This window comes from Mustela nivalis, assembly GCF_964662115.1.
Source record: "Mustela nivalis genome assembly, chromosome: 2".
Taxonomy (NCBI): Eukaryota; Metazoa; Chordata; class Mammalia; order Carnivora; family Mustelidae; genus Mustela; species Mustela nivalis.
The window spans coordinates 80,254,066-80,281,636 of NC_139021.1; the positions used below are offsets into that span (position 1 = coordinate 80,254,066).

A 27,571-nucleotide genomic window follows, 5' to 3' on the forward strand; every position below is an offset into this window, starting at 1 on the left:
GGCTTTAACCCACTGAGCCACCCACACGCCCCCATCGTGTATTTTATAATAAGCATATATAAACCATTGATTTGCATATAATTTGGCTGTATTAATAAAACCAATTCCCTCACCTCAGGGAATGTTAAATCTGACTGCACAGGATGAACATTTCTTTCTTTCTTCTTTTTTTTTTTTTTTTAAGATTTTATTTATTTGAGAGGGAGAACACAAGCAGAGGAGGGGCATAGGGAGGAGCAGACTCCCTACTGAGCAGGAAGCCCAATGTAGGGCTCCATCCTGAGACTCCAGGATCATGACCTGAGTCGAAGGCAGATGCTTAACCAACTGAGCTGCCCAGAAGCCCCGAATGTTTCTTTTTTTAAAAGGTGTTACTCCACCTTACTTCCTTATATGCTCAGAAGCTCAGAGCTGGCTAAAAATTCCAGGCTGCTGGGAACAAGACCTCTGCTTATACTCAACTACATTCATGCTTTCACTATCAAGCCTATCAATGTTTTGACTATTTGTAGTGTTTATAGTTGCTACTTTTTAATCAACATAGATTCTGATAGAAGACTAAAAATCATATTACCATTCCTGATCCTAGGGTTAAAAATGATAAAAACTGTTAACATAAGAAGAAACAGGCCTTTCCCACAAAGACAAAAATGAAGAACAAAGAGGGGAAGCTGTTAAATGGGGGAACAACGTGGGATACTTCATAATTAACAATGTTCTAAAAAGTACACTAAAAGGTACACTACGTAGATAAGGGAAATACGAACCAAAAAGCAAATACAAAGGACACATACTCATTTTAAATACTGTTCTATTCCCAATCTTAAGGCAAGAAAGCACTGTCTTAAATATGATTATGTTGCTACCCATACTAATTTTTGTGTGCTGTGTGGGGAGACACACACACACACACACACACACACACACAGTTATACATATGCACCGAGGCTCCTTTTATAAATCATTTCCTTGGAGTTAAAAGACAGTTTAACTTAAAATTGTACAGAAGATGACAGAAAGTATTTCTTAGCCTTTATGACAATGTTGGGCACATACATGATATGTTAATTTGTATCACTGAACAGGGACAAAAAACTCCTTAAGGGGAAAATAATGACGTACTTTACCAACACATGTTGAGACAAGGTTTTCAGAAATCCACTGTGACAAAAACTTAAGAAAAATTTGCACCTTTATTTTGGTGGAATTAAAAAGAGCAAGAGTAACAGGAAATAGAGATAACATTGCTACAATTCAGTTCTTTTCAAAAAGATGCATCACAAGAAATTAAACCACAGGTAATGTTATTCATGCTTTAAAATAATCCATTAAGTCCTTCAAATAAAACTGCAAATCAAGGAAATTTTGAAAAGGATTTTCAATGACTTTCAGTGAACATGTTCTTTATTGGTAAAGCAGACACTTAAGACTTTTTGATTACATAGGTCATGCAAAACAATTGACCTCACACATGGTTGTCTACCTGCTCATTGTAACATAATCTTTTTGGGATGACTATAAATTTCATAAGTTACAGTGACTGCAAGAGTAGAAAGAATTCAGGAAAATGACTCTAATGAAGCAAAACACTATGTAGTACATGTGAAAGTGTTATTCTGAATGTTTAATTCTCCCTCCTAATATAAATCTCTACATTTGGAAGACTATCATATACAAAAATGGCAGTCGTTTTTGTATGTGCGTCTATAGGCACTCCATCTAAATGATAAAAAGAAACTACAGGAGTAACATTTCAAATACTTTTAAAGGGTGTGGTTAATCCCTTCACCACATTTTGTTAATCCAAAATAGGGCACTGCCCTTTTATTTAAAATGTTCGTTTGTTTGAATAGTATATTTCCTAAGGAAGATGATTTTGCTCCTATGAAAATGTAGTTTATACCTGGTAACATTTTAAACTGTTATTATTTATATAATCTCCAAGTTGTCAATTGGTGGAGAGGTGCATGGCTTCCTGTTATTAGGAATAATCTTCTCACTCTTCTCACTGAGAACAAGTTTCTCTGCGGTGGTGAGATCAACACTTCCATCCTGTGGGAGTTCTGAGAGCATTGCCAGTAGGAAAACCTCTACCATGGGCCAGTTCACCTCCTTGAAATAAGCAGAGCCCCCAGAGAAAGTGAACTCCAAATCTCCTATTGGCACATTCAAGTTAAGTGGCAGTGTATAGGCATAGTAGACTTTCCCAGATACCTGGATGGGGGCGCTGCTGGAACAAACACCTAAAAATGAGAGGATAGCTTTGGGATGAGACAGTGGGTAGAGGTTGGAAGAATTTTTAGGATGGCAGAGAGGCAGGACTGCCTTGAACACTGCTAGCAGATCTATGGATGTTAATGCTAGTGAGGGCTGGAGAAAGAAAGGAGCACGGGAGAGAGCACCTAAATTGCCACGGAGATTATGCAAATTGTCGTAAACAGACTGTAAGAAGAAAATGGGACATTAAAGGTGCTGCCAACGAGGACTTGGTAGAAATGAGGACTTAGTCGGCAACGAGGAACGTGCTGTTGGAAAGTGAAGGAAAAGAGATTCTGGTTATATATATAGTGGCAAGAAGCTTAGCTGCAATGTGTCTGCAGTTGTGTGGAAAGCAAGTTGTAAGGGATAAACTTAAGACATTCGGTTGAAGAGACTTCTAAGCAAAGTGTGCAAGGTGCAGAATGGTTTCTTCTTGCTGGTTATAGTACAACGTGAGTAGAGATAGACAAATTGAGGAAAGAACTGTTAAATATAAAGAAAACAGGACTCAATGACTTAGAAATTCTTGGCCTATCCAAAGGACAAAAGACATTCCAATTAAGGGATTTGCTGTCAGGGACCCTCGGCCCTAGGGAGAGATGAGGGTGCTGCTATACAACCTTTGGTTAACACCTGAGGAAGGCCCGAGTTTTCTGTCACACCACAGATCCTTGAAGAGACACAGGGTGTGACTCAAAGATCCTCCCAGCCTTCACAGAAGAAGCCAAAAAGAGAGATGAGATTACCTATGAATGCTTTGCTCCAGGGCCTCTGGTTTAAGAGCTGAATCCCCCTAATAGGCACACAAGATCCCCAAGTTTCTGGAGAATGTTAAACCAGCAGACCCTGCTATCTTAAATTGACAAGGATGGAGATGGTTTGAAATGAAAGACAGCGGGACTTCCCACAAGTCCATAGTTAAGAAACAAGCTGATAAAACTACTCAGCGGCGAACCACTGCTGCCTTTCATGAAAGAGGAAGGAGGACTCTGAGAGGCCATCACAAGCCCAGGAGATAGTGCTCCAGACCACAGAGATGTGACACCTAATGGAGTGTGCGTAGCTCCTTTTCTCATTCCACTGTTTGAACAGGAATGTCTATAAACCCCATTCTATGCCAGTCCTACCATTATATTTGGGAGGAGATAACTGTTTTTCTAGGGTCACAGGTACAGAGATGGAGAGGAATTGTGTCCCAGGAATCATATTCAGACCCTCACTCATACTTGATTTAGAAGATTTACATGAAGTTTGGGACTTCTGAGCTGGTGAGATTCAGATAAGGCTTTGCACTTTGATGCTATAACGGGCTGACACTTTTGAGCACCTTTGGATGGGGTGACCTTATGTCAATCTTTAGGGCAGCAGTGGACTGCGGTAGTCAGAAAGGCCTCCAAAATACTCATGTTCTAATCCCCATACCTGTAAATTTGTGACCTTACACAGGAAAAGGATTTTGCCAATGTGATTAAGTTAAGCATTTTGAGATGAGATTTTTCTGTAATTATCACAAGGGTCCTTGTAAGAGGAAGGCAGGAGAAGTACAGTAGGTGGTAAAAGATGTAAGGACAGAAGCAGAGATTGGAGGGATGAGCTCGAGTGAAGAGATGAGGAGAGCCTTGGAAGAGGCCAGGAACGGAGTCACCCCTGGAGCCTCCAGAAACCTGTGGTATGTCACTTTGCATGGTAAAAGGGACATTAAAGAGGCAGCTAAGATTACTACAGACCTGATGACAGGCAGATAATCTGGAACTAATGGTGGGCCCAATCCAATAACGAGTCCTTAAAAGCAGAGAACTTTTCCTGGCTGTTGTCAAAGAGATGTGATGACAGAGAAGGGTCAGAATGTAATATTACTGGCTTTGAAGATGGGAAGGGGGCCACAGGCCAAGGAACGCAGGTGGCCCCTAGGAGCTGGAAACACGAGGAAATGATTCTCCCCTAGGGCCTCTCAGAGGGAATACAGCCTTGTCAATGCCTTATCTTAGCCAGTGAGACCGGATGTTGGACATGGGTCCAACTTACAGAATTATTAAAATAATAAATTTCTGCTATTTTAAGCCACTAAGTTTAGAGTAATTTGTTACAGCAGCTACAGAAACCCCACCAGGTATGGTGACCAAAGGTGAAATGGTATCTGGGAGGAAGAAAAAGCCTTTCTATCATTCCTGATATAGCCTACTTCATATAGGAAATACCTGGCTTTGGCAGAAATGCAAATATTTTTGCTGGTAATTCTTTAGATCCAGTCTGGCTGACAGAATTTACATTTCTGAATTTGTACACTCATTTTGCCCTGGAGTAGAGTACATTCTGGATTGAACACTTAGAACAGTGTTCAGTATAAATAGTGGGTCCCTTAGAAAAATGTGTTGCATAAATAAATGAAGGTGATCAAGGCAGGCTCTGGGACGGATTGTAATTACTCTATTTTAAAGTGCTCTTTAACGGATGTTCTCAAGAACTGCTGACCTTTCTGTCCTTGTTTCTGGCTTATGATGGTCATAGTTCTGTAAAATACAAGGCCAAACCGTATTTTTTGACACTAGTACAAGGCCAAACCGTATTTTTTGACACTAGTAATACAGCTAAATCAGTAAGTAAAAAGGACGCATACAATCTTAATAGGAGAAATAATTATATGATCAACATATTTCAGAATCAGAATATAGATACTTTTCGGTATATAGCACAGAAAAAATTCCAATTTGATCAGAGGATTTCTTGATGGCTGTTGATCGATGCACCATCAAGAAACTTCAGTGCAAATTTTACCAAACACATTTATCAAAATGGGGTTCTGTTCATTTCCTCTGCAAACAAATGTTGTTACATTAACCCAGACCACGTAACAAATTGGTTTGCCTGAATATTTACAAGCTATCAACATAAACCAGCCCTGCAACTAAAAATTCAAACATATTTATCTCAAAACCTATTCCTGGTTCAAATTCATCTAGGCTAAGGCTGGAAGACAAGATAAGAATAAAACTGAAATTTATCTGTATAAATAATAAAAATAGTTTGTTTTCTTAGTGCTCTAAGTATTTTCCTTATTATTATGGCACATTATCTTTCCTACATGCTACTGCATGGATAGGAGCAGTATTATTTTAGTTGCTGGAGTATCACAGTGTTAAGAATATCTGCTTCTTGTAGTGTCAGGCTTTCATCTGTTAGCTCTTTATTTGGAAATGAAGTCACAAGAATAAAGTCAAGAGTCGCAAATTCAGGACGGGACTGTATAATAAAGTCCCGGACATCCAGGATCCTGAAGAAATAAGATAAAAATAATTTGTGATATGAAAGTTTTATTTTCATGAAGCCTTTAGCTAACATTAGATGATAGCAATATAAATCACAATTCTAATCCTTATTTAAATGTGTTGTAATTTTTAAAATTTACATTATTTCAATGGATGGATTTATATTAGATTACAGATAAAATGTGAGCTTTAACTCTGGAGTGTAGCTTATATTTACTTTTTCTGTAAACAGAGACAATCTTTAGGTGAGTTTTGCATAAAATAAATGTCAACAATGTTATTATACTAAAAGTGCAGGTTCTACTTCTTTCAGAGTATAAAATATCTTGGCAGCAGGTGACCCAAAAAAAGGTACCCCAGAATGGCCTGTGTCAAGTTCAGTCTATAACTATGAAAGGTTTAAGTCATAAAGACAATTTTTAAAAATTATCCTTTTTTAAAGACCTTCACATATGCCTAGCAATTCAACTCAGATTTTAAATACATCCCTTAAGGAAAAAATGAAATTGGTACATTATTAGTACAACAAATGTATAAATGAATGTTAAAATGACATTTTAAAAAGTTTAAGTACCTGACCAAAAAAAAAAAAAAAAAATAAAGTACTTGACAATAGTACAATTATACTTTATCTACATTACAAATTTATATTGTGAAGAGTAAGCTAAGGTAGAAAATTCCAATAAGAATTATCATAATTCTTAAATGATTAAAGTCCAAATAAGTTTTCATTATATTTATAGTATTAAGCCAAGTTTGATCCCACTTCACATGGTTTTAGCAACAGTGCAAAAGTGCAACTTTTAACAATCTAATTTTTGAATAACTGAATTTGCATTAGTATGTTCAAATGCTAAGTATTTCACACAGCTATTATGCTTTTGAAGTATTTTTTTTCTCTCAAAAACTTAAGAAGTGTATGTAAAGAATTTCTCATTCTTCATTACTCACTCACATAGTTTTATAAAGATAAGTGACCATGTGCTAAATCACAAATGAGCTTACCTGTGTGTACTATTGAATCTTTGTATCAAACGACTCCCATCTGCTAATCTGATTTGAATTTTTGTTGTTGGCACAGAATCATCAATAAGAACAACCGCATTAAGTATTGACTTATCCTCCTCTTCTGGGGATGAAGGCGTACTGACTATTTCAGGGGTAAGGCTAAGAAAGAAGAACACGAATCTGAATACATCAGATGCATACACATCTGAATACATAAGATTCAACAAACTGAAGATGATGGAGTAACCACTGAAATCCATCGCTGATTCTCAAGTGTTCCTACCTATGACTTCCGGACCAGGAAAAACATGGCCTCCTTTGAGTCTCCCATACTTCTTCTAACTTCTTTTGTTACATTAAAATTCTTTTGTAGCCTATGATTCTATTTAGCTTATCCAATCTCTTTCAAAAGCTTAACTTTGTGTTCTTTCCTCCCTTATCCCTTTGAAATTCCATGAAGCTGTTTAACACAACAATCTTTACTCAGAAATCTGTGCAACTCTGAGTTAATGTCAAAGAATGACTATGAGGACAGGCAGGCTTGGTTTCAAATCCCAGCTATGTCAACTGCATAAACTTTTAGTAAATTAATCTCTCTGAGTTCCAATTTTATCATGTATAAAATGGGGAGGGGAAATAATATGATGTTATGTAGGTTTGTTATTATTTGTTATTATCAGTAAGTCCCACATTATTGCCTACAATAATATTTCAACAGGTGCCAGCTATTTTTGTACATATCAACACTAAACTACTGGCTTAAACTTACCTAATATTACTTAAAAACATCTGATGTATGTAGTTACTGCTTTATAAAAGAGAAGTAATTTCTATGTGCTAGTGAGGAATGAAGTTTTATATATGGTGATAGATTTATTTATTTTTTAAAAGGTTTTATCTTAGAGAGTGCACACAAGTTGGGGAGTAAGGGAGGGACAAGCAAACTCTACAGTGAGCACAGAGTCCAACACAGGGCTTGATCCCAGGACCCTGAGATCACGACTTGAGCCAAAATCAAGAGTTGGACGCTTAACCAACTGAGCCAACCAGATGCCCCTACGGTAACTAGTTTATCATGAAACTTATTTGATAGGGCATCTTACCATTGGAACTTGATTACTAATGACCTTAGCACCACTTTATCTTAGTGACTTCTAATACTAGCAGAATGAACTGTAATTGTAAACTGAAAGTCACTGTCAAAAAAAAAATCCTTTTGGATTAAGAAACGAGAACAAATTAAAAACAAATTTAGCCATATTCTTTATAGACATTTGTCAAATCTTAATCTTCTCTAAGTTACCTAAAAGGATTATTTAATAGTCTTAATGTCTATTTTTTCAAATACTGAGTTTCAGATGGCATCCTACAGATTATTTTCTTTCGAAAAAAGTAAGAACATATTTATTAGCATATAAGTTCTAGGAGCATTCTTTGCTCATCTTGACTCTTATTCCCACCAATATATTCTCAAAATATACAGTAAGGTAGAAAAATTAACTTGTATTTATTGCTAACACTCCCCCTTTCTTCAGTTTTTTCTTAATACATATTTTAGAATCAACTTCAGAATATATATGATAAAAACATAAAAAATAAAATGATGATTTGCAATCATTGATCAGGTAGTCTTAAGGAATTTTCTTTCGAGTTTGGAACTGAGGACTTAAACCCTTGACCAGCAAGATGATTCACTATGCCAAGGGTCCGTGTCCCTTACACAGGGAGAGGTACAAAAACCAAAGGGAAGGTACACTAAATGCAAAGGACTTCAATCTTCCTCTGCCTCACTGAAAGTAGGTGTATACATCATCATCACCATCATTATCATCCTCATCACTACCACCATCACAGCCACCACCATGTTTATCAGTTCATTTAAATCATGGTATGAATGAGGGAATCATGACTTAATAATTAACAGCAAGGATCCAGAAGCCTGATTCCAGGATTCTGACTCAGCCACTTGCTAGATGTGTGACCCTGGGCAAGTCACTTAACACCGAGTTTCTTCATCTGCAAAACAGACAACTTGGCAGCACAGTTGTAAAGATTAAGTTAATGAGGACATAGAAGCATTTCAAACAATGCTTTTATATAGTTGAAACTTCCTAAAAGGCAGCTATTAGCATTGTAATTCCTATCCTAACAACAACTAGGGAGGGAAAAGTTATCTCTATTAGATGAGATGAGTCAGATGCGGTTTCTGTACTTTGATGCTTTCTATTTAAAACAGATGCTGACAAAAAGAAAGTACCAAGTAAGGATACTAAGTAAGGAAAGCTCTTTTATGTGTTTCTTTATAGGATGTGTGTATGTCAAAATGAAATTATATGGAATAATAACATTTGAGGACAGGAATATATTTTCAAGATAGGTTAGGCCAACCATATCATTTTAAAGGAAAAGAACAGAGTCAGAGAGATTGAAAGACAGGCTCAGAGCCACAGAGATAGGCGGCTGAGCAAGTTGGTTAGTGAGCAATGTATAAAAACACATTTTAAAAAGTTACAATAACTTTACTATTTAGCCTTCAAAGTTATACCTGCTTACTACTTAAAACTTTCTCCTTATTCTCCTTAACTGATCAAAATACAATGACATTTTCAAAATACTGTTTGTATGTTTCAAGTATCATATTAAAAGAATTTTTAAAAAGAGGGAATTGATAAAACAAACTTTTTAGGCAGACTGGAGGACAGAACATAGAGTGGTTGTAAGAAGAGTGAGTCCCGTGGTCAGGAAGATAAACATTTTCTAATTTAAGAGAGGGCAGTAAAGATGGATTTAATAAACTTTGAGGCTAAGAGGAATATATTGGAAAAGTAATTCTTGTCAGGCTCCATTTTCTCAGGAAAGCTGGAAGCAAAAAGAAATCTGCTGAGATGAGGGCAGGGAACATTTGGGATCAGCCCTTCGAGAGTGGGAGAGGCACAGTTCGCATTCTTAGCATGGGGTACGAACATCCCCAACAGCACTGAACAGCACAGGGGCAGACAAATCCAATGGCTGAACAGTAAGGCAAGGAGCTGCAGAACTGTTGGGATAAGAAAATGAAGCAAATGCAAGAAGGAAGGGGTTAGACTTTAGAGAAGAGGACCCTTAAGGGTCCAGGGATCAAGATGAAGTCAAAACTCAGGCTTAGTGGCCAGAATGGGTGAGTGGCAAACGGAATCTTTTGGACTGCACAGTGTGAGAAACAGGAAGCGACTGTTCTTTTTTTTTTTTTTTTTTTTTTTAAAGATTTTATTTATTTATTTGACAGAGAGTTCAGAAGCAGGCAGAGAGGCAGGCAGAGAGAGAGAGAAGGAAGCAGGCTCCCGGCCGAGCGGAGAGCCCGATGCGGGGCTCGATCCCAGGACCCTGGGATCATGACCCGAGCGGAAGGCAGCGGCTTAACCCACTGAGCCACCCAGGTGCCCCGGAAGCGACTGTTCTTAAACAGAGACATTTGCTTCCTCTCGCGATCTGTATCATCATATGCACAAGCTCAAAGCCTACAGCAACAGTCTACTCGTTAGCCCTGCTTATCAAAAATGATTCTGTAATTTTCTAAGTATGTAGGGCTCTATTCCAGCTCCCTGAGCTCATTTTTATGCAGTTGTACCATTTATTGTGCCACTGTACATCTGCAGTTTTGTCCCTATGATTTGCTTGTTCCTATGATACTACATGAAAGATCTGGGTAGAATTTTTATTGCATTTAGGTTTATCCCACAATTATTTGTAATATTGCAGTAAAAAATTAAGTTAGTTTCTATCTGTGTAATGTTCTGTTTGCAATAAGATTGCCAGCTATGGAAGACAATGGAATTATTTCCATTTCTGTTCTGTTTGCTTCTTTTTAATTACTTTTCTGTTCAGTAGTTGCCTGGAAATCTTGGTAAATGAGCCATTTCAGTAAGTTACTTTCTGAACACATGAAGGTTTTGTTAAGTGTTTTATGTGCTGGTTTTCTCTAACTTGATATTCTGATATTCTGATTTCCCTAACTTAAGTATTCTGAAAACAACCAACTTCAGCACATTGCTCTTGCTGCAATTACTTATGACAGACAGGCATGCTTATAGCTGTTATCAAAGATGCCTATTGTTCAGTCTCATCAAGAACCTTTAACAATTTCCCCTTTTGAACCCATGTAATCAGAAAGAGCCAGGATGGCACAATGGTAAAAAGCAGTGTGTGAATCTGAATCCCACAAAATAACTGCTCGCTCGTTCAATCACCTAGGGCACAGTACTGCATTAGCGAATGAAGTAATCACAGGATCTACATCCAAGAATTGTGAAGATTAAGTGAGTTAGTATATGTTTAAAGTACCTACAGGGCCAGGAATGTGATAACTGCTACTGAAGTATTCGGTATTAACATTATCACTAGATTTGCATATCTAATTCCATCAGCAAGGTCTTCAGGGTTCCTGTTTTAATTTTTACTTTCTAGGTTATTTTGCTTTTTTGATTCTCAAAGAAAAGTCACACTGAGTAAAGACAAGTATTTTTCTCACTTTAGGGTTTTACCTTCCAAGTTTTTGTCCTTCTCCACTAAAAGCCTTGAACCTCAATCTAGGTTTTATGTACTCTTGATCCTGATGGTCCTCCATATCCAAATTCACGTGGCCACCATGAACAAGCCGCTGAAGCTCCAAGGGAATCTCTCTTTTAAAAAGGGGAAAAGGTTTTAGTTAACGTAAAAAAAAATTAATCTACACTACTGACATTACTATAATCAAGTTGTGAACTATACTGGAAAACAGCACCTTTTGCTTAAATTATAATTTGAAAATTTCCATGATGATTGATTAGTCCCTATAGATATTTTCTTCTTCAAGTTGCATCAAATTATGATACCTCTAACTTTGCTTTCCTTTTTCAAAATTGCTTTGGCTATTTAAGGTCTTTTGTCATTCCATACAATTCTAGGATTATCTGTTGTAGTTCTGTGAAAAATGCTGTTGGTATTTTGATAGGGACTGCATGGTAGTACAGATATTTTCACAAAATTTGTTCTTCCAACCCATGAGCGTGGAATGTCTTTCCATTTCTTTGTGTCATCTGAGGTATCACCTCATACCTGTCAGAATGGCTAAAATCAAAAACACAGGAGGTAAGTGTTGATGAGGATGAGGAGAAAAAGGAACCCTCTTGCATTGTTGGTGGGAATGCAGACAGGTACAGTCACTGTAGAAAACAGTACGGAGGTTCCTCAAAAAGTTAAAGTCACTACCTTATGATCCAGCAATTACACTCCTGGGTATTTACACAAAAAATACAAGAACACTAATGCAAAGGGATGACATGCATCCCTGTATTTATAGCAGCATTACTCACAACAGCCAAAATATGAAAGCAGCCCAAGTGTGTTTGATGAATGGAAAAGATGTGCCACACACACACACACACGCACACACACACAAGAATATTATTCAGCCATAAAAAAGAATGAAATCTTGCCATTTGCAATGACATGGATGGAACCAGTGTATAATACTAAGCAAAATAAATCAGTCAGTCAAAGAAAGACAAATACCATATGATTTCACTCATATGTGGAATTTAAGAAACAAATGAGCAAAGGAAAAAAAAAGAGAGACAGATCAAGAAACAGACTCTTAACTACAGAGAACAAACTCATGGCTATCTTAGGGATGGGTGTGGGGGAATGGGTTAAATAGGTGAGGGGATTAAGGACTGCCCTTGTCCTGATGAGCACTCAGTGATGCACAGAATCATTAAATCACTATATTGTATATCTAAAATGAATATAACACTGTATGTTAACTATACTGGAATTATAATTTTAAAAAAAGTTGCATCACCTCATTCCTAGTGATTCTCACTATAGGGACTTTTTGCTGTCACAATGATCTTGGGAGGGCTTTTAGCATTTAGAAAGCCAAACTGCAAGATAGCAATTTATACCTAAATAAGCACTAGAAAATTCCTATAAGGACATAATAGTTAATACTGATATTTATTTCTAAACTCTGTGGAAGAAGTTTTGAAAATGGATAGGTGGTCTTTGATCGTTGTGAGATTCATGAGAGCTGCTGTCCTTCAGGGTTGTGATCCAGATACAGGAAGTGCTGCCACTGGGATTCATCTTGCCTAAGTAAGTCTTGTCTTGGGTTCCATAGATCCACCGAATGCCCTGCCAGAGTTGTGCCTGGATGACACCAGTGTCTGTAATGTCTGATCCTAAAACTTAAAGCTTAGAGTCTGTTTTCCAAAGAAGCAAAATACCTTTTTTTGGTGTGTGGGGGGGGGGCATTTTATTAATACACTATAAAATTTTCAGGAATACGTGTACCATATAAACTGAGAGAAGACTGCACTTTGTTTTGTTTGGAACATTATCAACATTATCAAGTCCCTGACTGCAACACCACCGACAGTAATTATGTTGCCAACCTCACATACCTCATTTTTTGTTTTTATGTTTGTCACATTTTATTGAGAATGGCTGGACTGCACATAGGTGCAAACTATCTTATTACTTTTATTATGCTCTAGTGTGGCCAGACCAAAGCATTTATAAACTGAAATACATAAAATTTTATGATAAATTATTTTATTTCAATATATTTAAGATGAAATTTTTATCTTTTTTTGGGAAACTACTACTCATGGACAGATTATATTATCTATGAGTTCTTCGAGGACAGTGAAGATGGTGTTACTCAATATTTGTCATAAGTACAGGGCAGTGATTCTACAGTTGACAACCACTGTCTGACTTCAATCATTTTTTCAAGGAATCTTTTCAAAAATTGTTCTTGATCATAATTTATACTTCAGGATATAGTAAAAAAAACAAAACAAAAACAAATCCTCTTTTAGGACACCAGGACTGCTTGGACACTGCCCACAAAGATTATGGTTTATTTTCATTTAAGAATAAATGAGTTTTGATCTACATTATAATACAACCATCATCAATAAGCTCTTGTCTACTAACATCTTGAAATAAGCATCAATTCCAACAGTAGTGCTGATCTTCCCTTAGCAGATGAACAAATACCTCCCTTAACCAGTCTCTCCCAGCTCTTCCCAGTGACTACAGGTTTCCAAGTCCATGACACCAACTTAAACTATTATTTCCTTATATTTACCACCACAGCATACTGCCTCCTAGGACAGCTTCCCACCTTTCTCAAATGACTTCAGCATATTGCTTATAGCATTTCTTGCCATTTTTTGGTATCTTGACCTTATCTTTGTAGAATTCAAATCCAGATTTTATGCTACTGTTTCACCTCCACTGCACTTCAGCTACTCTCCTTGGATATATTTGCATCACATGGAAATGTCCCAGCGTCAGTTCCTGAATGGAGTATAACCTTCTACTCCAGTCCCTTCACTGCTTCTTAAAATCTCCAGTTCATCATCAACCTTCTGTTTGGTTGTATTTCTACTTAGGAATGATTGCATTGTCAGCCAGTGAAAGCATGATGCAGAAAAGCTTTTATAATCCTAACAAAATCACTGGATTTTTCATCCTCTAGTAGAAGAGCTGAGCTATGATGTTCTTTCCATCGGTCAGAGCACTGTAAATCTAGTTGACTTTCACAAATCATAACTTCAAAATAACCTGAAATCTTCAGCCAGCAGTCATGCCACTTTAAAAAATTTCTAATATAATGTGCTGAATTTCAGGCACACACACAATGAAAGGCATCCTGTTAACAGTGAGCGGGACAGTGGCTCAGTGGGGAGGCAGCTACAGGCTAATCAACTGTATTGATTTATTACATGAAGATGTTTCTTCTCAGAATGGACCATTGTTTGATCATATTTTGAAAGTAACCAGTGTCTACTGCCCCCTCCATCAAATTAAGAACCAAAGACTTATGAATAGCAACATGTCCTTTAGATACTTAAAAATACACTTCCCCTCCAGCAATCACTTATAAAATACATTCCAGTATCTTAAGAAAAAAAGTCCCCCCCTAAGTAACAAATAGAATACAAGTAAAATATCTTACCCTCTTTTAACAGACTCCAGAAATTGAGCATTTGGTGGGTCATTATAAGGTCTCAGTTCTCCATCATCTAAACTGAAACCATTGCTCCATAGTTTAAGTAAAATCTGAACCTTTTGAAGATAGGAAAAAAGATAAAGAAATAAAAGAATCCACCTGCATCAAGTAATTTTAAGCTTCAAATCTTGTGTGGTATTTCACAACATATTCACAACATAAACCACTTACTTTATTTAAAATGCAGTATTATTCATATTACTTTAGTTACTGTTAAAATAAGGATCCAAATGAAAGCAAGTGTATTTGTTCAGCAGATTTGTATGTGGCTTAACAAATCGACAATGGCTGAAATGCCAAAGCTAGATCCTGGCCTTGATGTACAATTATTCTGGTTCATTGAGAAAAATGAAAGCAATGAGAGCATCCAGGTGCTACTCCACATCCATTTTTCTCTTTCAACTGTACCTATATTCTTTTCTGCTACACAGGGCTTAAATATTTATGTCAAGGGGTAAGCCAGAATTTCAGTGACCCCCTAAGGCGAAAGTAAACATGTTTAAATGAAATTATAATTCCAAATTTTAAAACACAAAAACAAAGAATGATCTTAGGAGTTTCCCTGTTTACAACTCAGCTAATTCTCTGACAGTACACTACTTATAATAATTACTACTGTATGTAAATAAAGCTCATTCTGACAGTGAATCATATATTTTTTCAACATATAGAAGATATTTACAATTTAAGTGCAAGGCACAACTGAGGTGCAAAATATAAAACCTGAGACTAAAGCTTACACATTAGTCATTTTAAAATCCATATTTCAAAAAATAACAGAAAAATATATACAGATTATATTTATATCACTAATTTCTAAATTTAAAAACAGTAATAACTAGAGGCAAATATCTAAAGCTTTTCATTTTGGTTACTGTACCTACATCTTGCAATTGATTTTCTCCATAGATGTATTCAGATCGCTTACAAAAGGAATTACCCAATCTGTATCCTCCACCTGTAAATGACTGAAATACACAGCAAATGAGTTAAAAATTCACTATGGTTTATAGGGCAAAATGTTATGATAATGTGTGATATATTTGAAAACCAGATCAACTACAATTAGCCAAACTAGCTTATACTTTCCAGGAAAATTTTATATTAAAATGAAGGTTTTATGTTACAGAGGGGTATACTCAAGGAAGAAACTATGTTTCTCCCCACAAAAACATTAGGGACTCCTGGGTGGCTCAGTGGGTTAAGCCGCTGCCTTCGGCTCAGGTCATGATCTCAGGGTCCTGGGATCGAGTCCCACATCGGGCTCTCTGCTCAGCAGGGAGCCTGCTTCCTCCTCTCTCTCTCTGCCTGCCTCTCTGCCTACTTGTGATCTCTCTCTGTCAAATAAATAAATAAAATCTTAAAAAAAAAAAAAAAACCATTAGGGACTCCAAAGTTGAAATAATTTAGGCCATTCTTAAATTTAAAGATATAATCATATACCAAAATATATATTTTAAAGTATAAAGAGATTTTAAAAAGCTACCACTAATATTTTATGATGTTTTATAATAAATTTTATAATATTTTATGATGTTTTATCATAAAAATTATGTTTAAAACATATTTCACAAAGTAAGTAACAGTTAAACAGTATAAAGGAAGAATTTTGTAAATAGGTATAAAGTACCCTGAAGTTATCTTTGGATGTGAGAAAATGACAGAACTGTAAACATACATGGTATCGATGTCAAACCCTTGTAAGAGGATGAAAAGACAAGCTACAATCTAGAAGAAAATATCTGTAATCCATATATTTGATAAAGGACTCAAAACTATTAAAATATATAAAGAATTCTCAAAATTCAACAGAACAATCCAATCTGAAAATAGGCCAAAGTCATTTTACTGAAAGGGATATGAAAGATAATGGAAAATAAACACAAGAAAAGATGTTCAATATCACTAGACATTAGGAACATGCAAATTAACATCACTGGCCATTAGGAAAATGCAAATTAAAACTGCAATGATTTATAACTACACACTTATCACAATAGCTAAAATTTAAAATACTGACAATACCAAATGCTGGCAAGAATGGAGAAATTGGATCTGTCACTCGCTACGGAAAAGAGATTGGCACTTTCTAAGAAACCAACATATACTTAGCAAATGACCTAGCAACTGGACTCTTGGGTATTTATCCCAGAGGAATGAAAACTAATATCCATACAAGAACCTGTATACGGTTGCTCACAGTGGCTTTATTTGTAAAAGTTCCAAACCGGAAACACCTCTAATATCCCTCAATAAGCAAATGGTTAAACCAATTGTGTGGTTCATCCATACCATGGAGGGCTATCAGGAATACAAAGAATGAACTACTGAGACACTCAGTAATTCTGATGACCTCCAGGGCATTAAGCTGAGTGGAAAAAGCCAATCCCAAAGGTCACATACTATATGATTCTATTTGTATAACATTCTTAATATTAAAAAAATCACAGAGAGAGAGAGAACAGATTAAGGTAGCAAGAGGTTAGAGATGATGGGGAGAAGGCTGAGGGTATGACTAAAATGGGGTACACCATGAAGGAGATCTTTGTGATGACAGAACTGCATCTTGATTGAGTTGACAATTATACAAATCTTTGGATGTGAGAAAATGACAGAACTGTAAACATACACGGTATCAATGTCAAATCTTGGCTTTGATACTGGACTACAATTATGTTAGCTATAACTGTTAGAGGAAACTGGGTGAAAAATACACAGGACCTGTGTTCTTTCTGTAATTTCTCATGAATCTATAATTATTAAAAAAAAAAAGTAAATAGAAAGGTTTTACAGAGATGTAAAAAACTGCTGCAACTTTCAATCATTAATAGAAATGCTGTAATCTTATAAAAACAGAGTAAATGCTTAAAATAGACATATATAGTTAGAAAAACAATGTCTACAAATAATATAAAAATCTATAGAGAATACATCTATATATCTATATCTATATATATAAAATTTAGTTTTTAAATTTAGCACTTACCTTAGATTTGTTATCACCAGAGGCTCTTGTGGCTTCATTCAGAGGGACAGCCCCATGTTCTCTTGCCTCTTTGAAAAGTTCATTCACAATTTTTCCAGTTGAAGGTCGAACTATATGTAATCCACTGTATTCATGTTCACTTGAATAGAACCTTTAAACATTAAAGTTCATGAACAGAAACTTAGAAAACAAACCTAACTCCTTTAAATTAAAAGGCTACAGAGTCTTAGGGAGTAACTTTATTTAAAAAGAGCCATGTGAATCATGAGAGATTATGGACTCTGAAAAACAATCTGAGGGGTTTGAAGTGGTGGGGGGGGGTGGGAGGTTGGGGTACCAGGTGGTGGGTATTATAGAGGGCACGGATTACATGGAGCACTGGGTGTGGTGAAAAAATAATGAATACTGTTTTTCTGAAAATAAATAAATAAATTAAAAAAAAAAAAGCCAATGTGGTAGGCAGTAGATGATCTGACATTTGATGAGAAGCTGCTAAGGTGGCACATGGATTTTGGAAAGTTCTGAGGATATGATTAGGTGAAAGTAGAGAAAAAAATAAGTGCCTTTTAACATAGACACAAAATTTAAGTAGTAATAAACTATTGTTTCTTACATTGTTTCTTTAGTGAGACTAAAATTGAATGCTCAAGTTCTTCTTAATAAAAAAATTCTTTATTCTTTTTTGTACATGACATAAAAGTGAATTAATAAAGTTAAAAGTTTGATGCAAAAAAAAAAAAAAAAGCCATATGGGGGCGCCTGCGTGGCTCAGTGGGTTAAAGCCTCTTCTGTAGGCTCAGGTCGTGGTCCCACCGTCCTAGGGTCGAGCCCCTGCATCGGGCTCCCTGCTCGGTGGGAGGCCTGCTTCTCCTTCCCCTACTCCCCTTGCTTGTGCTCCCTCTCTCCCTGTGTCTCTCTCTGTCACATAAATAAATAAAATCTTAAAAAAAAAAAAAAAAGAACAGAGATGTATCTATGTCTAGAATCAAAGCTTTATCACTATATAGTTTTTATCACAAAATTTACATTTAAAAACACATAGTGGTGTTCCAGTGCCTTCTACACAAATACAACTCCCCTTGGCTTTTAAGGTTGTCCATAATGTGGCTGCATCTAGGACTGGCTACATAATTTGTGGGGCCCACTGCCAAATGAAAATGAATGTCAATTAATAAATTTTATTTTATTTTTAAAAATTATTTATGTATTTTAGAGAGAGAGAAAGAGCAGGGGGAGCAACAGTGGGGGAGAGAGAGAAAGAGAGAGAATTTCAAGCAGATTCTGCACTTAGCCCAGACTCCGACAGGGGCTCAATCCCACAACCTTGATATCATGACTTGTGATGAATTCAAGAACCTGTGGCTCAACTGACTGAGCCATCCAGGTACCTCTCAATTTAATAAATTTTAGATTATATAAGAAGCTAAGAGCAAACAACAAAAAGGTGGTAAGAATGCTCTGGATTGAGATTTAAAACAGGCATAATCAAGAGGAATGGATGGCCCTTGGTTAGATACCAAATCCAAAAAAGGCTTGAAGACATATCTGACTATGGACTACATATTAAATGATTTTATGAAATTACTGTTCATTTTCTAAGGTGTAATATGTTATCAGGGTTAAAAAGGGTATGTGCTTCTTCTTAGGAGATGCAAGCTGAAGTATTTAAGGATGAAGTATTATGATGGCTGCAATTTGCATTCAAATAATTGAGTAAAAGAGCACTTGCATGAATGTAATGTTGTAACATGCTAACAACTGGTGAATACAGGTGAAGCATATATTGCATATATTTATTGTACTAATCTTTTGATTACCTATGGGTCTGAAAACAAAAAGTTTGGGAAAAATTAATATTCTTTCTTCTCATTCAGGTCCAAAGAGGTATGTCATTTTTATCTCCCCTACAGAAAAAAGGAAGTGGAAAGTGACACACAAAAAAGAAGAATGATTTCTAGTAAATTTTTAAATTTCTGGTAAAAATGACAGACTTTCTGCGAATACGACGTAATGGAAAAATTCGAAATTTCTCCCCAGTAAGGAGATTTGCAGTATTAAAAAGACATTAATAGGGTGCCTGGGTGGCTCAGTTGGTTAAGCTACTGCCTTTGGCTCAGGTCATGATCCTAGAGTCCCGGGATCGAGTCCCGCATCAGGGTCCCAGCTCCGTGGGGAGTCTACTTCTCCCTCTGACCTTCCCTCTCACACTCTCTCTCACTTTCTCTCTCTCAAATAAATAAAATCTTAAAAAAAAGACATTAATGAAAATATTCCTAAAAACAAGAAAATTCATTTTAATAAAGTATACCTGGCTCTTGAATCCTCATTGCTGGTTCTTTTACTAGTTTGGGTATTTTAACAATAACAAATACTATACAGAGATCACTTATTAGATGTGTCATCATTTAGTGAAAACATAGACAGGTTCTTGAAGTTCTAGATTCTTCTTCTTTTTTTTTTTTTTTTTCCCAGATTATATTTATTTATTTGAGAGAGTGAGAGAGAGAGCCTGAGTCAGGGTGGGGGTTGGGGGATGGGCAGAAGAAGAGGGAGAAACAGGACCCTGAGATCATGAATTTAGCAAAGATAGAGGCTTAACCGACTGAATCACCCAGGTGCCCCAGGTTCTAGATTCTTAAATGGAGGGCAAAAGGCACATAGGGGCTCCATGAGTGGGTTTTCAGAAACACAAATCCTTAAAAACAATTGACAAAATTGTGCATAAATGCTGTTTTGTGGGGAGAGGGGCTATAACTTTTGTCAGATCCTCAATGTATCCTATGACGCAAAAAGAACCACTGTGTCTAAGAAAAGTACTATTCAGTGTATGTGTCTTTATGATGTCTACTGAAGTATTAGGTATTTAAGATAACTTTTCTGTTTTGTTCTTTCTTTTTCTTCTTCTTCTTTTTTTTTTTTTTTTTTTAAAGATCCTACTTATTTGTCAGAGAAAGAGAGCACAAGCAGGGTGAGTGGCAGGGCAGAGGGAGAAGGAGGCTCCCCACTGAGCAAGGAGTCTGTTGTGAAACTCAAACCCAAGACCCTGAATCAAAGTCAGATGCTTAACTAAGCCACCCAGGCATCCCAACTTTTCTGTTTCTTTTAGCTTTCTGACTACTACCATTTTAGGAGTACTATCTAAATAATATTTATTTTAGAAATCATAGTTTTAAAGAAAATTCCCAAGACCACTTAAAATAATTTAGAATTGGTGAACTAAAAAGAAATACAGTGTTTACAACCAAAACAAAACTTACCTTTGAGGTGGTGTTCGTGGGCTTTTAAAGACTGTAGCTTTAGGTCTATCAGATTTGGAAGATTTGCATTTCACTTCATCTTCATATAATTCTGCCAAGGCCAACTATAAAACAACAAATTTGTTATAAAGTGTAATAGTAGGACTAAGCTATTCTACAAAAGTAGATATTATGACTAGAACATTTGATTGTGTAGTATAAATTTCTAATGAGAAATAAAGGGTGCTGTTTCAGATGACCCTCTTCCAAAATAAAACCAATGTATCTCTCACTTGATAAAATTAACCAAAATACTGGAATATATTGAAGTTACAATAACTGCTTAATTATTTTCAATTAATTATTTAACTGTTTCAAAAACTGTATTTGGTAACAGATCATTTTGAAATTGAGCCTACAATTTTCCTAGAATTAAAAAAAAACAGTTAAAGATGTTTCACACTAATGTCAGCCTGCTCTCATCAAATCTCATAAAATTTTTTTCATTTAGCTGTTCAAGTTTTCAAAACCAAGCACATAAAATAATTTCAAAATTATTCTATTTAAAAGTCTACATGACACATAAATTTCATCAAGTATGGGAACATGAACTTTTAAAAATATAAGACAATGTGTTACATATATGGTTTACATAAGTTTTAGAAAGTAATATTACCAAATTATGCATTCTAAATATATGGCAGGGTACCTTTAAAATGAAATAAATACAATATAGTTCTTGAAATTGGACTTTTGAAAAGTCATCCAAATATTTTAGCACTAAATTATTTTGTTCCATCTTGGACAATTCAAAAACTTCTCTCAATGCTCCCATAATTGGCATGATCATAATTTCCAGAAAATTTTTTGGGAAAAAAACAAAAAACAAAAAACAAAATCCCCCCTAATAAACAGATAAAGTGCTCCTTCTAGAAATTCAAGAGATATGAAAACTACATCCAGGGCTTCTTTGCTTAGAAGGAAAAGAATTGGGACAAAGTCAATTCTTTGAAGATTCTATTAGGCAACTTTTAAAACATCCACACATGAAAAACAAAAACAAAAGAATTAATTTTCCTCCCTAATTTTTACTCTCTATCCCATTCCTATACACCTCCATCAACTTTTCATATTTCTCACATGGCAATTTTGTTAGAAATCCCAATTATGAAAGTGCTTTGTAATCTAAAAGAACTGAATTAAAATCCTAACTTGGGCTCCTATGGTGTGTCTTGGACATGTTATTTAACTTCTCTGAGCCATGGTTCCCTCATCTTTAAATGTCTGTTTAAAAAAATTATCCTAAAGTATCACTTTAAGTATCACAGAATGCATGTAAAGCACAAGGCAAGTGCTCTATTACTGGAAGATATTAAAAAATGTTTAACAATGACTATTATCAGTGTTTCATTTGCCTCAAGATTTCCTTCTTCAGTGTTATCTACATATTATAGTCTCTTCCCCACCCTAACCCCTTGAAAATGAAACAAAACAAAACAAATGAGATGGAGACGGACATTCTGCCTGACTACCTGAGTTCAACATTTTCAGAAATTTTACCTCCTTGAAATCTGTTACAAACAGTATTCCTTTATGGAAGTTCCTCCTGAGCTGATTACTTCAGCTCTATGACTTACTTTTATGTGATTTCTAATCCCATCAATGGAAATGGTACCTATATTGCAAAGGCACTTCAGCCATCCTTCACAAAGCCTTTTCTAGTTTTCTTAACTAGATGATATTTCTTTCCTAACTCCTCATAGTATATGCTAGTCTATTATTAACATTTATATTAAACATTATATTATCATTGCTTACGTACTTTTCTCACTATTTTATCCCTTCTATTATAATTTAGGTTTCCTAGATTGTTTCTAATATAATACTTCATGGATACCCAACAAATTCATGATGAATTATGTAGATAATAAATAAACCTGCAGATTTTTAAAAATTTATTTGACAGCATGAGAGAGCATAAACACAGGGAAGGGGAGGGGCAGAGGGAGAAGCAGAGTCTCAGATGAACAGGGAACTGGACTGACGTGAGGTTTGGTTGATCTGAAAGCAGACACTTAACCAGCTGAGCCACTCAGGCGCCCCAAGCTGTAGATTTTAAAGCTGAGATTACATTTCTATATAGTTTATACCTTGTTTGTTTTTTGTTCAAGACTTGTACAAATCCTATCAATCAAGTAATTTTCTTCTGTAAAATAAATTAATAAAGCAAATAATGTGTTTTGATTGTATGAAATATAGATTAACAAAGTATTATATATATTCACAAATTAGGAATATGGAGAAAACTGTAATTGAGCAGGGAGTCCACCTAGTTGAAAAGGTCTTAGTTTTTAATGGTGCATTACTAAGATGAAAATGAATGATATTTAGAGGGAAGGAATGCTGGGATTCATGATGTCCCTGCATGGTATAAATTCATCAGTAACTATTACAAAGAAATTCAATTTATATTAGTTGACACAGCAAAGATACCACAGAAGAGGAAACGATTATTTAAACTGATCAAAATGAACTAAAGTACTAGTTAAAATGTACAGAACAACAACTAAATATTAGTCAAATAAAGAGACAAGAATATGAGCACCGTGAAGTAATGAATCACTGTGAATTATCAGGACAGTGTGTCCTTTAGGTTAAACAGATTATGAAGCTATTTTGATTATGCAGGAGGAATAAAATACATAAGTACTGATGACCTTTGCTCTAGAATTCGAAATGTGAAGAACATGAAAAGAAACCTGAAAGCAAAGTAACTGAGAAGGAGAAAATCAAGTATATAGCAAAAGATATAAAACTACGGAATTCTCATTCCTAGAGTGACACCTGCCCAGAAGGTATTATACGGATTTTTAAAAAAATATAGAATAGCAACATCCGCGTCATCTGGGAACCTCTGAAAATGCAAATGCGCCAGCTTCACCCCAGACCAAATGAATGAAAACTCGGGTAGGGCCCTGCAATCTGTGCTGCATCAAGCCTTTCAGATGATTCTGATGCACGCTAAAATTGAGAGCCACGCTAAAATTGAGAACCAAGACTGTGGACTACTGATGTCCAACAGGATTAGGATACTCGTGACAATTGTAACACAGTATCAGACATTCTTATTCTTTTCTCACTTACAAAATGCCACTGTTTATCTCATGTTTATCTCACCCCATCCTAACCCTAATAAGTACTGAAGTCTATCACTAATTACCTACCAATGCCAACTTGTATGGAAATATAGAATTAAAAACAGAAATCTTTTCCTTTTGATATTATTTTGGACGAAAACTGGGACAGAAGCATATACTATGTTAACCAACTACGAAACCCTTGAGTATAGATGGACTGAGGACAACCAAGAGAGAGAAAGGTCTCCGAAAACATTCAGAAAGACTAAAGAACACTTAGGTTTTTAGGGCGATCACTGTCATTAACAATACCATCCTAAGCCTTCCCATTGAATATTTACCAATTTGGGGGGATGAAGCAAGCTATGATCTGCTCTTGGTTTGATACCCACAGGAGATTTGTGCAGTTTGTAAGTCAGAGGCTCATAGTGCTGGGAGGCTTTCTGGGAGATAACCATCCATGTTCCTCCTGTGCTAAATGAGGAAATGTCTCCTGATTTAGATGCTGAAAAACCCTACACTGCCTAGCAGCAAAGATATACATACTCAGGGGGTATCTTTTGCTTGTTCCAATTAGTAATATACCGCCCTTTTCCTCTATAATACTGTGAATGACTGACTCTTAGAGCAAGCTGTCCAGATAGAAGTACTTACTGAAAAGTATACTTACACATGGTAGATAAAACAGTAACAAGATAATCAAAGAGTAATCACTATTAAAAAAACTAGTCAGGGAGAAGAAGAATATTCATTTCCTTTAAACCTACTCTATTTCTTTTAAACATACTTTATTTCTTCACACATCATCACTTTGGTTGTTTCCAGGTTTCTTAGCAAGTTCTTCAGATTCTTTTTAAATTCCAAAGGAAACATTACCAACACTTAAAGTATCTGATATCCAAATCACATCTATAAGAAATTAGTTGTGTATCTACCAACCTAACTACCAGAAGTAGATAAGTAATTAAAAACAAAAAAAAATCCCCAGGGCACCTGGGTGGCTCAGTCAGTTAAACGTCTGCCTTTAGCTCAGCTCATGATCCTGGGGTCCTGGGATCGAACCCCACAATGGGTCCCTGGTCAGCAGGGAGCCTGCTTCTCCCTCTTCCATTAAATCTGCCTGTGCTTTCTCTCTCTCTGTCAAATAAATAAATAATATGAAAAAAAAAATCTCCATCCTCTAACTGATAGTGAAGAGGAAGGCATTCTTTCAAGGGACATTTACCAAAATATCTCCAACCATTAATCATATATTAATTTGCTGGATTAAGTCTGTAAATTTGCCAAGCATTAGGCAATCACTAGCTAAGCTGTTCTCATTTCTCACTTGAAAAGAATAGAATGAAATTAGACAAAGAATATGAAGTTATATAGTTTTAACAGATGAATTAGAATGGGCTAACCAGTTTAAAGTTACAGTATTTTTCTCCTTTAAAGAAAAGGAACCAAATATTTACCAAGCAACTATAGAGCCAGGATAATATGGGAGTGCATGGGTACTTTATGGACATTTCATCCTTGACACTACCAAGATCACCCCTAGTTTATAAATAAAGACACTGAGGATCAGAGAGGTTAAGACACTTCTCTTACATTCACAAGCCTACTAAGTGATAGGACCAAGATGCAAACAGAAGTTGAGTCTAACCAGAAACTCCATTTCTTCCCAACCTGCCATGTTCCCTCTTAGTGATGGTAGTCTTTCCATAGAAAAGATGAGGCAGATGGTAGCTTCCTATTTCTTGAATCTGTTTACTACTACTGAATTTACTTAAAAGCACTGGAATTATTCTGCATTCAATTCATCTTTTAACTGCCACTGAGCTCTCTTTTCTTGACTTCATTTTATGTACTGCTTAATTTGGCATTCAATCATACTCTACCTTAAGATGTTATGGTCAATATCATCATATATTATTTCTGCAAAAAACAGAAATGCCTTTACACTTCAATCCCCTTCCACAGTGTCCAGCACCAACTATACATTTGATGTCCTATTCATCTCTGCATTCCTGGAGTTTAGCAGTATGTTGCATGGCAGGTGGTCAAATCTTGTTCAGAGAAGTAGAATTAAAGGTGTAACTGTAACAGAACTTTTCTATCAGGACAGATTCGGTGTCATTTACTTTTAATTAATTACCCAGTTCCTTATGATTGTTTACTTGTTGATTTTATCAATGGTCTTATGAGACAGGGGAAAAAAGCCTCAGTGAGCAAAGCAGTGTTAAGCATCTGAAAAAGCGAGATTTGTTGCATCCGTATTTAGCTCACTGATGTCACCGAGAAATTTTATTTCGCTGTTTCTTCTGTGCAATGTTTCATAGACGGTAGCTTTGACAACTAGGCATGCAGCTGTAGGATGGAATACTTTAGCTCACTCTTTTAAAAGGGAAAAGCTATCTGATAAAAAGGAACCATTTTTATATAAAAGCAATCCAGACAGAAACAGCATCCCAGACAAGAAAGAGCAAACCAGCCCACATTACTGCTTATAAAGTGATCCTCATTTCTCACGGGCACGGTAAAGCTTTCTTCTACAGTAAGTCTCCTAAGGAAGTACCAACCAGTGAACCATTCAACTGACCCCAACACAATGCCATTCTAAACGAACAGTTGCTTCTTAAAATGCAAATCGGGTGGAGGGGAAATGAGACCGGGGCAAAAGAGAGTTGGGCTTTGGCACTTGTCTCCTCGAGAAGCACTGTTCGATGCACCGCCCTGAAGAGACCTTCGATGCCGGAGTCACAATTCAGTCCCCAGGTGGGGTCTGGCAAAGGCTCAGCCGAGGCCAGCAGCGGACTCCGACACGCACCCCTCCGCGCAGTCACCCGCCGCCGCGCCCCGCCCTCGGCCGGTCGTCCCACCTGCAGATCCCGCGCGCTCGGGGGCCGCGGCCCAGAAGACCTCTCCTGCTCCCCCGGTTCGGGGCCGCCACCTTCCGCCATCTTTCACCGGCTCGCCGGCGCCTGCGCCGACGCATCCTCCGCGCCTTCCGGGGTCGGTTGCCTAGCAACCGCGGGAGGGGTGGTGCCTACGTTCCTCCACTTCCCCACTTAAGGGGCGCGCGTCCCAGTCTTCCGGCGCCAGCCGTCCAGTTCTGTATCTCTCTTTTCCTTAAAGGAAACTGGCTCAGAGAATTTCACCTCAGGGACCGTCTACGTAAACCTTGTGCTCTCTTTTCAGCATGCCTGAAGGCACTGTAGGCCGCTCTAGAAGGCAGCGCAGATTTACAGGTTCTTAAAACTCAACAATGAAAGCATCTTCCGGATGCATCGTCTGATACAAATTGCAAACTTATTTTTCTAGTCTTGGCCAAATTCTCTCATCTTCCCTTCCAAAGACTGGGTGGGTGGTACGTCGCCGTCAATGCGTGAACTGGTGTTGAGGATGGAAAACATCGTTAAAGCTCTTTGTAATCAGAGCTGGAGACTGGTTAAGCCCTCTCCTTTAATCTGAGATTTGTTTAAACTCCTGCCTTATTCCAGGCATTTTTATGTCTCTGCGATGTAAAGGTTGAAAGAGGAGCCCTGGTCACTACAAAGCTCACAATCTAGTGGGGAAAAGAGAGATGTAAAAGATAATAAATTTCAATTTGCAAGAGAGCTTTGCATTAAATGTTATGAATGAGATGTGGGGTGTGA

At 36.6% G+C, this 27,571-nt stretch overlaps 1 protein-coding gene across 2 annotated transcripts; it reads right to left on the reverse strand.

Annotated features, from left to right (window-relative positions):
- Positions 1-1,174: 1,174 nt before the first annotated feature.
- UBXN2B (UBX domain protein 2B) lies at positions 1,175-26,948 on the reverse strand. Of its 2 annotated transcripts, XM_082720317.1 has the most exons (8): positions 26,795-26,948; positions 20,815-20,918; positions 17,558-17,708; positions 15,456-15,539; positions 14,518-14,627; positions 11,054-11,191; positions 6,531-6,692; positions 1,175-5,530 (listed from the first exon to the last, which is right to left on the reverse strand). In XM_082720317.1, exons 1-8 carry the CDS (start codon positions 26,873-26,875, stop codon positions 5,368-5,370), a joined length of 993 nt encoding a protein of 330 aa, XP_082576443.1. In that variant the 5' UTR covers positions 26,876-26,948; the 3' UTR covers positions 1,175-5,367. The 2 variants fall into 2 exon arrangements, with proteins under 2 accessions (XP_082576443.1, XP_082576444.1); XM_082720318.1 differs by lacking the exon at positions 11,054-11,191 and having other exon boundaries at positions 26,795-26,938.
- Between the last annotated feature and the right edge of the window lie 623 nt (positions 26,949-27,571).